Source organism: Cherax quadricarinatus, chromosome 20, assembly GCF_038502225.1.
Source record: "Cherax quadricarinatus isolate ZL_2023a chromosome 20, ASM3850222v1, whole genome shotgun sequence".
In the NCBI taxonomy this organism is placed as follows: domain Eukaryota; kingdom Metazoa; phylum Arthropoda; class Malacostraca; order Decapoda; family Parastacidae; genus Cherax; species Cherax quadricarinatus.
In genome coordinates, this window is record NC_091311.1 from 6,623,015 (window position 1) to 6,635,547 (window position 12,533).

At 39.3% G+C, this 12,533-nt stretch overlaps 1 protein-coding gene across 1 annotated transcript in view; it reads left to right on the forward strand.

Annotated features, from left to right (window-relative positions):
• Positions 1–12,533, forward strand: part of LOC128703230 (uncharacterized) — a 60,717-nt gene that overhangs the window by 40,856 nt on the left and 7,328 nt on the right. The window contains exons 4-5 of the mRNA XM_070086869.1: positions 9,069–9,248; positions 9,814–9,936. Of these exons, the coding sequence (XP_069942970.1) occupies positions 9,069–9,248; positions 9,814–9,936 (303 nt within the window). The remainder of the gene's footprint in view (positions 1–9,068; positions 9,249–9,813; positions 9,937–12,533) is intronic.

Here is a 12,533-nt window from a genome sequence, read left to right on the forward strand (position 1 = left end):
CGCCATTCCATTGCACTAATCATTACGTCATTCCAGTGCACTAGTCAGTACGCCATTCCAGTGCTCTAGCCAGTACGCCATTCCAGTGCACTAGTCAGCACGCCATTCCAGTGTACTAATCAGTACGCCATTCCATTGCACTAATCATTACGTCATTCCAGTGCACTAGTCAGCACGCCATTCCAGTGCTCTAGCCAGTACGCCATTCCAGTGCACTAGTCAGCACGTCATTCCAGTGCACTAGTCAGCACGCCATTCCAGTGCTCTAGCCAGTACGCCATTCCAGTGCACTAGTCAGCACGCCATTCCAGTGCTCTAGCCAGTACGCCATTCCAGTGCACTAGCCAGTACGCCATTCTAGTGCACTAGCCAGTACGCCATTCCAGTGCTCTAGCCAGTACGCCATTCCAGTGCACTAGCCAGTACGCCATTCTAGTGCACTAGCCAGTACGCCATTCCAGTGCTCTAGCCAGTACGCCATTCTAGTGCACTAGCCAGTACGCCATTCCAGTGCTCTAGCCAGTACGCCATTCCAGTGCACTAGCCAGTACGCCATTCTAGTGCACTAGCCAGTACGCCATTCCAGTGCACTAGTCAGTACGTCATTCCAGTGCACTAGTCAGCACGCCATTCCAGTGCTCTAGCCAGTACGCCATTCCAGTGCACTAGTCAGCACGCCATTCCAGTGCTCTAGCCAGTACGCCATTCCAGTGCACTAGCCAGTACGCCATTCCAGTGCACTAGCCAGTACGCCATTCCAGTGCACTAGCCAGTACGCCATTCTAGTGCACTAGCCAGTACGCCATTCCAGGATAAAGAACAAAATAATTACTCCAACTTGGTATGTTTCTACAGTGAGGCCTGGTCACAGTGAGGCCTGGTCACAGTGAGGCCTGGTCACAGTGAGGCCTGGTCACAGTGAGGCCTGGTCACAGTGAGGCCTGGTCACAGACTGAGCCGTGGGGGCGTTGACTCCCGGACTCTCTTCAGGTAAACTCCCGGTAAACTAGCGCTGGTAAGCCAATACTTTGAAGCCTAGCTATTCCACCACTTGTTTACAAGGGTCTTATTAAGATTTCTCGAGTTAAATATGATTAACTGGCAGTCACCGGTTTCTGAATTCGAGAAAGCCTCTTCTGAGCGGATTCAAACTTTCAAAGGAAAATACCCATTGACTTTGCTCTGGGTAAGTTTCAATTTGTCAATTTCATTCAAATTATATTCGTTTAAAATGTATTAACAAGAGAAGGACTTTTGCAATTTGTTTCGTTCCCTAAAACCAGGAATATCTTGAATACTGTATTTTCCGGCATATAAGGCGCGCCCTTTTATTCTAGGACTACTCTATAATCAAGGACAACAGTGGAATTAAGTCACTTTGCCTTTTTTGGGGTTATACTAGTGGGTAATTTACTCTCTGTACGATAATTGATGTACTTATGTGTTCCTGTACTTTACTTACTTACCTCATTTTCCAGCATATAAGGCGCGTCTTTTTACCCCCGCAAAAAGTCGTGGAAAAATCACCCTGCGCCTTATATGCTCAAGGTTAGGGTCAAAGGTTGGTTTTGGGTTAACGCTTTAGCGTAAAGTGAGAAGGTAATTAGCCCTTGAATATAATTACTAATTTACCATTATGATACCTCTGTCGTGCAGGTTATAGGCCCGAAAATAAGGTAATTTAAGAAATCTCTGAAGTGTGTGAGTTCCAATTTATAGATTTTCAAGAAACTTAGAAAATGTAAATGCTGTGTGTGTGTGGCATGTCTTATATATATATATATATATATATATATATATATATATATATATATATATATATATATATATATATATATATATATATATATATATATATATATATATATATATATATATATATATATATATATATATATATATATAATATATATATATATATATATATATATATATATATATATATATATATACATATAAATATATATATATATATATATATATATATATATATATATATATATATATATATATATATATATATATATATATATATATATATATATATATGTATATATATATATATATATATATATATATATATATATATATATATATATATATATATATATATATATACATATATATGCAAGGAATTTGCAAGAGCAAGCGAAATATACACAAACACTGATCTCTGGCTGAAGTAAGGCTGATGCATGCAGGGGATAAGATGAAATGCTGTAAGCCTTCTCCCTGAAAGCTGGCTGCCTTGGATCAACGTGTAGCGCAAGCTGCACGCCAAGGTATTGTCCAGTGTGGTGAGTTTGGTATAGCACTGCGTACCTTGTTCCAAGGTTCGTAGATTCGAGTCTCCTTCAGCCAGAGATCAGTGTTTGTATATATATATATATATATATATATATATATATATATATATATATATATATATATATATATATATATATATATATATATATATATATATATATATATATTTAACAAGTCGGCCGTCTCCCACCGAGGCAGGGTGACTCAAAAAAAGAAAGAAAATCCCCAAAAAGAAAATACTTTCATCATCCAACACTTTCACCTCACTTACACATAATCACTGTTTTTGCAGAGGTGCTCAGAATACAACAGTTTAGAAGCATATACGTATAAAGATACACAACATATCCCTCCAAACTGCTAATATCCCGAACCCCTCCTTTAAAGTGCAGGCATTGTACTTCCCATTTCCAGGACTCAAGTCCGGCTATATAAAAATAACCGGTTTCCCTGAATCCCTTCACTAAATATTACCCTGCTCACACTCCAACAGATCGTCAGGTCCCAAATACCATTCGTCTCCATTCACTCCTATCTAACACGCTCACGAGCGTGTTAGACGACCCCTACCCCACCTTCCTTCCCCTACAAATTTATACGCTCTCCATGTCATTCTACTTTGATCCATTCTCTCTAAATGATCAAACCACCTCAACAACCCCTCTTCAGCCCTCTGACTAATACTTTTATTAACTCCACACCTTCTCTTAATTTCCACACTCCGAATTTTCTGCATAATATTTACACCACACATTGTGATGATCTTCACACCACACATTGCCCTTAGACAGGACATCTCCACTGCCTCCAACCGCCTCCTCGCTGCTGCATTCACAACCCAAGCTTCACGCCCATATAAGAGTGTTGGTACTTCTATACTTTCATACATTCCCTTCTTTTCCTCCATAGATAACGCTTTTTGTCTCCACATATACCTCAATGCACCACTCACCTTATTTCCCCTCATCAATTCTATGATTAACCTCATCCATCATAAATCCATCCGCCGACACGTCAACTCCAAAGTATCTGAAAACACTCACTTCTTCCATACTCCTCCCCAATTTGATATCCAATTTTTCTTTATCTAAATCATTTGATACCCTCATCACCTTACTCTTTTCTATGTTCACTTTCAACTTTCTACCTTTACACACACTCCCAAACTCATCCACTAACCTTTCCATTTTTTTCTTTAGAATCTCCCATGAGCACAGTATCATCAGTAAAAAGCAACTGTGTCAATTCCCATTTTGTATTTGATTCCCCATAATTTAATCTCACCCCTCTCCCGAACACCCTAGCATTTACTTCTTTCACAACCCCATCTATAAATACATTAAACATCCATGGTGACATTACACATCCCTGTCCACTCTATCATATGCCTTTTCTAAATCCATAAATGCAATAAAAACTTCCCTACCTTTATCTAAATACTGTTCACATATATGCTTCAATGTAAACATTTAATCTACACATCCCCTACCCACTCTGAAGCCTCCTTGCTCATCCCCAATCCTACATTCTGTCTTACCTCTAATTCTTTCAATAATAACTCTACCGTACACTTTTCCTGGTATACTCAGTAAACTTATTCCTCTATAATTTTTACAATCTCTTTTGTCCCCCTTCCCTTTATATAAAGGGACTATACATGCTATCTGCCAATCTATATGTACCTTCCCCTCTTTCATACATTTATTAAACAAAAATACCAACCACTCCAACACTATATCCCCCCCTGCTTTTAACATTTCTGTCATGATCCCATCAGTTCCAGCTGCTTTACTCCCTTTCATTCTACGTAATGCCTCACGCACCTCCCCCACACTCACGTCCTGTTCTTCTTCACTCCTAAAAGATGGTATACCTCCCTTGCCAGTGCATGAAATTACCGCCTCCCTTTCTTCGTCGACATTTAAAAGTTCCTCAAAATATTCTTGCTATCTACCCAAAACCTCCATCTCCCCATCTACTAACTCTCCTACTCTGCTTTTAACTGACAAATCCATTCGTTCTCTAGGCTTTCTTAACTTGTTTAACTCACTCCAAATTTTTTTCTTATTTTCATTAAAATTCCTTGACAGTGCCTCTCCCACTCTATCATCCGCTCTCCTTTTGCACTCTCTTCACTACTCTCTTCACCTTTCTTTTACTCACCATATACTCTACTCTTCTTATAACACTTCTGCTTTGTAAAAACCTCTCTTAAGCAACCTTTTTCTCTTTTATCACAACCTTTACTTCATCATTCCACCAATCACTCCTCTTTCCTCCTGCACCCACCCTCCTATAACCACAAACTTCTGCCCTACATTCTAATACTGCATTTTTAAAACTATTCCAACCCTCTTCAACCCCCCTCCCCCCACTACTCATACTTGCACCAGTCCACCTTTCTGCCAATAGTTGCTTATATCTCACTCAAACTTCCTCCTTCCTTAGTTTATACACTTTCACCTCCCTCTTACTTGTTGTTGCCATTTTCCTCTTATCCCATCTACCTCTTACTCTAACTGTAGCTACAACTAGATAATGATCCGATATATCAGTTGCCCCTCTATAAACGTGTACATCCTGGAGCTTACCCATCAACCTTTTATCCACCAATACATAATCTAACAAACTACTTTCATTACGTGCTATATCATTCCTTGTATATTTATTTATCCTCTTCTTCATAAAATATGTATTACTTATCACCAAACCTCTTTCTACACATAGCTCAATTAAAGGCTCCCCATTTACATTTACCCCTGGCACCCAAAAATTACCTACTACTCCCTCTACAACATTTTTGCCCACTTTAGCATTGAAATCCCCAACCACCATTACTCTCACACTTGATTCAAAACTCCCCACGCATTCACTCAACATTTCCCAAAATCTCTCTCTCTCCTCTACACTTCTCTCTTCTCCAGGTGCATACACGCTTACTATAACCCACTTTTCACATCCAACCTTTATTTTACTCCACATAATCCTTGAATTAATACATTTGTAGTCCCTCTTTTCCTATCATAGCTTATCCTTCAACATTATTGCTACTCCTTCTTTAGCTCTAACTCTGTTTGAAACCCTTGACCTAATCCCATTTATTCCTCTCCATAGAATCTCTCCCACCCCCTTCAGCTTTGTTTCACTTAAAGCCAGGACATCCAGCTTCTTCTCATTCATAACATCAACAATCATCTCTTTCTCATCATTCGCACAACATCCATGCACATTCAGACTTCCCACTTTGACAATTTTCTTCTTATTCTTTTTAGTAATTATTACAGGAAAAGGGGTTACTAGCCCATTGTTCTCGGCATTTTAGTTGACTTTTACAACACGCATGGCTTACAGAGAAAATATTCTTATTCCACTTCCCCATGGATATAAAAGGAAAAGTAATAAGACCAAGAACTATTAAGATAAAATCAAAGAAAACTCATATGAGTGTGTATAAATAAACGTGTACATGTATGTGTAGTGTGACCTAAGTGTAAGTAGAAGTAGCAAGACATGCCTGTAATCTTGCATATTTATGAGACAGAAAAAAGACACCAGCAATCCTACCATCATGTAAAACAATTACAGGCTTTCGTTTTACACTCACTTGGCATATATATATATATATATATATATATATATATATATATATATATATATATATATATATATATATATATATATATATCTATATATATATATATATATATATATATATATGTCGTGCCGAATATGTAAAACTGGTCAATTAGCAAGAACTCATTTAAAATTAAGTCCTTTCTAAAATTTTCTCTTATACGTTTAACGATATATTTTTTCATTAATGTTAATGTAAAATTTTATAATTTTGCACCAAAAGAATCTTAGAAAACTTACCTAACCTTATTATAACAAGAATAATTTATTTTAGCCTAACCCACCTAAATATATTTTAGATTTGTTTACAATAATTTAATACTAAACAAACACAGTGAAATATATTTTTTTTCGTTAGGTTCAGAATGATTTTGGCGAAATTATTGCATATACAAATTTTCGCTTGTCCTATATGGCAAGATGAGCGTTGCTATTTAAGCCAAGATCGCAAGTTCTGCCTATTCGGTACGACATATATATATATATATATATATATATATATATATATATAAGGTAGATGGGATACAAGGAGAATAGAAGCATCAGGGAAGAGAGAGGTGAAGGTTTATAAACTAAAAGAGGAGGCAGTTAGGGTAAGATATAAACAGCTATTGGAGGATAGATGGGCTAATGAGAGCATAGGCAATGGGGTCGAAGAGGTATGGGGTAGGTTTAAAAATGTAGTGTTAGAGTGTTCAGCAGAAGTTTGTGGTTACAGGAAAGTGGGTGCAGGAGGGAAGAGGAGCGATTGGTGGAATGATGATGTAAAGAGAGTAGTAAGGGAGAAAAAGTTTGCATATGAGAAGTTTTTACAAAGTAGAAGTGATGCAAGGAGGGAAGAGTATATGGAGAAAAAGAGAGAAGTTAAGAGAGTGGTGAAGCAATGTAAAAAGAGAGCAAATGAGAGAGTGGGTGAGATGTTATCAACAAATTTTGTTGAAAATAAGAAAAAGTTTTGGAGTGAGATTAACAAGTTAAGAAAGCCTAGAGAACAAATGGATTTGTCAGTTAAAAATAGGAGAGGAGAGTTATTAAATGGAGAGTTAGAGGTGTTGGGAAGATGGAAGGAATATTTTGAGGAATTGTTAAATGTTGATGAAGATAGGGAAGCTGTGATTTCGTGTATAGGGCAAGGAGGAATAACATCTTGTAGGAGTGAGGAAGAGCCAGTTGTGAGTGTGGGGGAAGTTCGTGAGGCAGTAGGTAAAATGAAAGGGGGTAAGGCAGCCGGGATTGATGGGATAAAGATAGAAATGTTAAAAGCAGGTGGGGATATAGTTTTGGAGTGGTTGGTGCAATTATTTAATAAATGTATGGAAGAGGGTAAGGTACCTAGGGATTGGCAGAGAGCATGCATAGTTCCTTTGTATAAAGGCAAAGGGGATAAAAGAGAGTGCAAAAATTATAGGGGGATAAGTCTGTTGAGTGTACCTGGTAAAGTGTATGGTAGAGTTATAATTGAAAGAATTAAGAGTAAGACGGAGAATAGGATAGCAGATGAACAAGGAGGCTTTAGGAAAGGTAGGGGGTGTGTGGACCAGGTGTTTACAGTGAAACATATAAGTGAACAGTATTTAGATAAGGCTAAAGAGGTCTTTGTGGCATTTATGGATTTGGAAAAGGCGTATGACAGGGTGGATAGGGGGGCAATGTGGCAGATGTTGCAAGTGTATGGTGTAGGAGGTAGGTTACTGAAAGCAGTGAAGAGTTTTTACGAGGATAGTGAGGCTCAAGTTAGAGTATGTAGGAAAGAGGGAAATTTTTTCCCAGTAAAAGTAGGCCTTAGACAAGGATGTGTGATGTCACCGTGGTTGTTTAATATATTTATAGATGGGGTTGTAAGAGAAGTAAATGCGAGGGTCTTGGCAAGAGGCGTGGAGTTAAAAGATAAAGAATCACACACAAAGTGGGAGTTGTCACAGCTGCTCTTTGCTGATGACACTGTGCTCTTGGGAGATTCTGAAGAGAAGTTGCAGAGATTGGTGGATGATTTTGGTAGGGTGTGCAAAAGAAGAAAATTAAAGGTGAATACAGGAAAGAGTAAGGTTATGAGGATAACAAAAAGATTAGGTGATGAAAGATTGAATATCAGATTGGAGGGAGAGAGTATGGAGGAGGTGAACGTATTCAGATATTTGGGAGTGGACGTGTCAGCGGATGGGTCTATGAAAGATGAGGTGAATCATAGAATTGATGAGGGAAAAAGAGTGAGTGGTGCACTTAGGAGTCTGTGGAGACAAAGAACTTTGTCCTTGGAGGCAAAGAGGGGAATGTATGAGAGTATAGTTTTACCAACGCTCTTATATGGGTGTGAAGCGTGGGTGATGACTGTTGCAGCGAGGAGAAGGCTGGAGGCAGTGGAGATGTCATGTCTGAGGGCAATGTGTGGTGTGAATATAATGCAGAGAATTCGTAGTTTGGAAGTTAGGAGGAGGTGCGGGATTACCAAAACTGTTGTCCAGAGGGCTGAGGAAGGGTTGTTGAGGTGGTTCGGACATGTAGAGAGAATGGAGCGAAACAGAATGACTTCAAGAGTGTATCAGTCTGTAGTGGAAGGAAGGCGGGGTAGGGGTCGGCCTAGGAAGGGTTGGAGGGAGGGGGTAAAGGAGGTTTTGTGTGCGAGGGGCTTGGACTTCCAGCAGGCATGCGTGAGCGTGTTTGATAGGAGTGAATGGAGACAAATGGTTTTTAATACTTGACGTGCTGTTGGAGTGTGAGCAAAGTAACATTTATGAAGGGATTCAGGGAAACCGGCAGGCCGGACTTGAGTCCTGGAGATGGGAAGTACAGTGCCTGCACTCTGAAGGAGGGGTGTTAATGTTGCAGTTTAAAAACTGTAGTGTAAAGCACCCTTCTGGCAAGACAGTGATGGAGTGAATGATGGTGAAAGTTTTTCTTTTTCGGGCCACCCTGCCTTGGTGGGAATCGGCCGGTGTGATAATAAAATAAAATATATATATATATATATATATATATATATATATATATATATATATATATATATATATATAATTTACATTATTATTATGTTATTATTGTTATTATTATTATTATTATTATTATTATTATTATTATTATTATTATTATTATTATTATTATTGTTATTATTATTAAGGTGTCTTTCACAGGCTAACGCACAGTCGGACTTCCGTTACGGTCTGCCTGGATCGTACCACTTTCTGCACCAGTTTCTGTGGCCTTTCCTCAACCAGTCAGCAAATAACTTTCAAGGAGCCATCATACTCGACTCCATCTCAAAGTTCAGTGAGAGGAACAACACCCAGTACCTCCCTCCTGGCTTCGACCTGGTAAATAATGAACGATTTGTTGTTTTTGCTGAGGAGGTGGGAAATAGTACCTCGAGTCTCGGTACACCGTATCTATAGTGGTTGTTGTTGTACTGTTATTATTATTATTATTATTATTATTATTATTATTATTATTATTATTATTATTATTATTATTATTATTATTATTATTATTATTATTATTATTAATATTATTATTATTAATAGTAGTAGTAGTAGTATCACCACTACTAACACTACTACGACTACTACTACTACTATTACTGCTACTCAGTAGCAGTATTAGGTCTAGTAGTAGTGCCAGTAATACAAGTAATTCACTACCACGGGCTCACTGACACGGGTTCACTAACACGTATTAACAAACACAGGTTCACTAACACGAGTTCACAAACACGGGTTCACAAACACGGGTTCACAAACACTGGTTCACAAACACTGGTTCACTAGCACGGGTTCACTAACACGTATTAACAAACACGGGTTCACTAACACGGATTAAGAAACATGGGTTCACTAACACAAGGTCACCATAACAAAGATTTAAGTATTACTATCTCTTCAGGCGTTCCCAGAGGCTCGTCACATAGGCACTCAAGGTGCCAAAGGTAACTTCATGGCACTCTTCAGTCTTGGCTCCGCTGCCATCCAGCGCCTCACCAGCACCATCATCAGCAGCTACAGTAGGGTGAGACAATAACTGTGTCAGAAACTGGGCAAAAGGGTGTGTAAGGAGAAAGAGAGAAAGAGAGAAAGAAAGAGAGAATAGGAAATAATTAAGCAGGTGTAGAGGACACAGGACACAGTGGAAGGCTTGTGTGTGTGTGTGTGTGTGTGTGTGTGTGTGTGTGTGTGTGTGTGTGTGTGTGTGTGTGTGTGTGTGTGTGTGTGTGTGTGTCGTAAGGGTTCTTAAATGGAATGATTGTAAATGATAAACTCACTGTGGTTGTTTCTCTGCAGTATATTGAGTATATACGTGGTTGGAAGCCCAGCCTGCCATCTGACGGCTTGACCGCATGAGGGTACGTGTCTGACTGCCAGGATATTTACCCTCACTCGACTCAGCCTTACGGCAGGATAGCGGCAGGAGGTCGTACTTATTTTTACTGAAGGCTTTCGCAAAGTCTGTGTATAGTACATCTGCATTCTGTTTGTTCTACAGAGCATCCATGACCATGTCATAGTGGTCCAGTAGTTGTGAGAGACAGGAGTGACCTGCTCTAAACCCATGCTGCCCTGGATTGTGCAAATGTTGAGTATCCAAGTGGTTGGCGATCATGCCTTGTGGTGCTGGACGTTAGTGCAATGAGTCTATAATTTTTTGCTATGGCTTTACTGCCACTTTTGTGGAATGTGACTATATCTTCTGTTTTTAGTGACTGTGGGATGACCCCTGTGTCTAGCCTCCCTCTCCATGAAATATTTAAGACATGTGAAAGGTTTTTTTTGTAGTTCTTGATAACCTTGGAGTTCCACGAGTCTGAACTTGGGGTAGAGTGCCTGGGCATACCTTTTTACCTTTGATAAACCTTTGATGAACTTCGAGAGTCTTATTACTGTTGGAGCCCGGCCATGGGCCAAGCTCATCTGGTGCTTGCCTGGTCAACCAGGATGTTGCTGCTGGAGACCCGCTGCTCTACTTATCCATCACAGCCTGATTGATGTGGCACCTGCAGATGATATTTGTCCAATTTTCTCTTGAAGGCTTCTACACTTGTCCCAGCAGTGTTTCTGATATCTTCTGGTAAGATATTCAATAGTCTGGGACCACGAATGTTGATACAGTGTTCCCTTATTGTCACCACCGCACCCCTGCTCCTCACTGGGTTTATTTTACACTTCCTCCCATATCTCTCACTCCAGTATGTTGTTATGGCAGTGTGCAGATTTGGGACCAGACCTCGAGTACTTTCCAAGTATATTTTGTGTATCTCTGATAATATATACCTGGAAAGTACTCGAGGGCCTGGTCACAAATCTGCACTCTGCCATAACATACTGGAGTGAAAGAGATGGGAGGAAGTGTAAAATAAACCCAGTAGGAGCAGGGATGCGGTGGCGACAATAAGGGAACACTGTATCAACATTCAGGGTCCCAGACTACTCAACATATTACCAGAAGATATCGTTAATTGTTAGGTAAGACACATATGCAACAGTTAGGTATCTTTATTTCGAAACGTTTCGCCTACACAGTAGGCTTCTTCAGTCGAGTACAGAAAAGTTGATAGAAGCAGAAGAGACTTGAAGACGATGTAATCAGTCCATCACCCTTAAAGTTTTGAGGTGGTTAGTCCCTCAGTCTGGAGAAGAGTATTGTTCAATAGTCTGAAACAATATGGAGTTGAAGTGACAGGATGGAGCCTTATATAGCGCCAGGAGGTGAGACGTAGGTCACTAGTAGAAGTAAGAACGCAGATGTTGGGTGGTCAGGTCCCTCTCAAATCCAGCCGTTCTCACTAGTAGAGGTTGTCGAAGTTGATTGCAGGTCTGTACCAAGATACCCTTGTGTTGCAGTGTCTGACAGATTGAACATTAATGTTCATATCGTTAACTGCTTTTCCAAAATCCAATGGTATTGGCGTTTTCAGAAATTCTGGAGATATTGACAGAATTTTGAGTTTGGTCATAAAAAAATCATTCAGATTGTCGACCCTTAGTCTGATTAACGGCTCACTAAACACTGAGTCATACTGAGACTTCAGGATCTAACTCATTTTGATAAATTAGACACTTGCGCAACGTTTCGAAACGTTTCGCCACACAGTGGCTTCATCAGTCCAATACAAAGAAGAATGGTGAAGATCAGGAGGAGTTTGAGGTTATCAATTCTTCAGACTTGAGTCGATGTAATCAGTCCATCAATCCTGAAAAGACTGATTACATTGACCCCAATCTGAGGGACTGATTACCTCAAAACTCCTGATATTCACTATTCTTCTTTGTGAAGAATTGAGACACTTATGCAACACATGGGAATCTTTATTGAAGAAAACGTTTCGCCACACAGTGGCTTCATCAGTCCAGTACAAACTTCTACTCTCCTTACCCATTTCTACTTTGTATTGGACTGATGAAGCCACTGTGTGGCGAAACGTTTCCTCAATAAACATAGCCAAGTATTGCACATGTGTCTAATTTATGAAAACTGCTTTGGTTAGAGTAATACTGCTAATATTTCTCTATGTTCTTCTACAAAGATCTGCAGGTGAAGTCTTTATTGATAATTTACATCCTCGTACATAAATTATTTATTTTTTAAGGCTACAGACACACACATTAAAC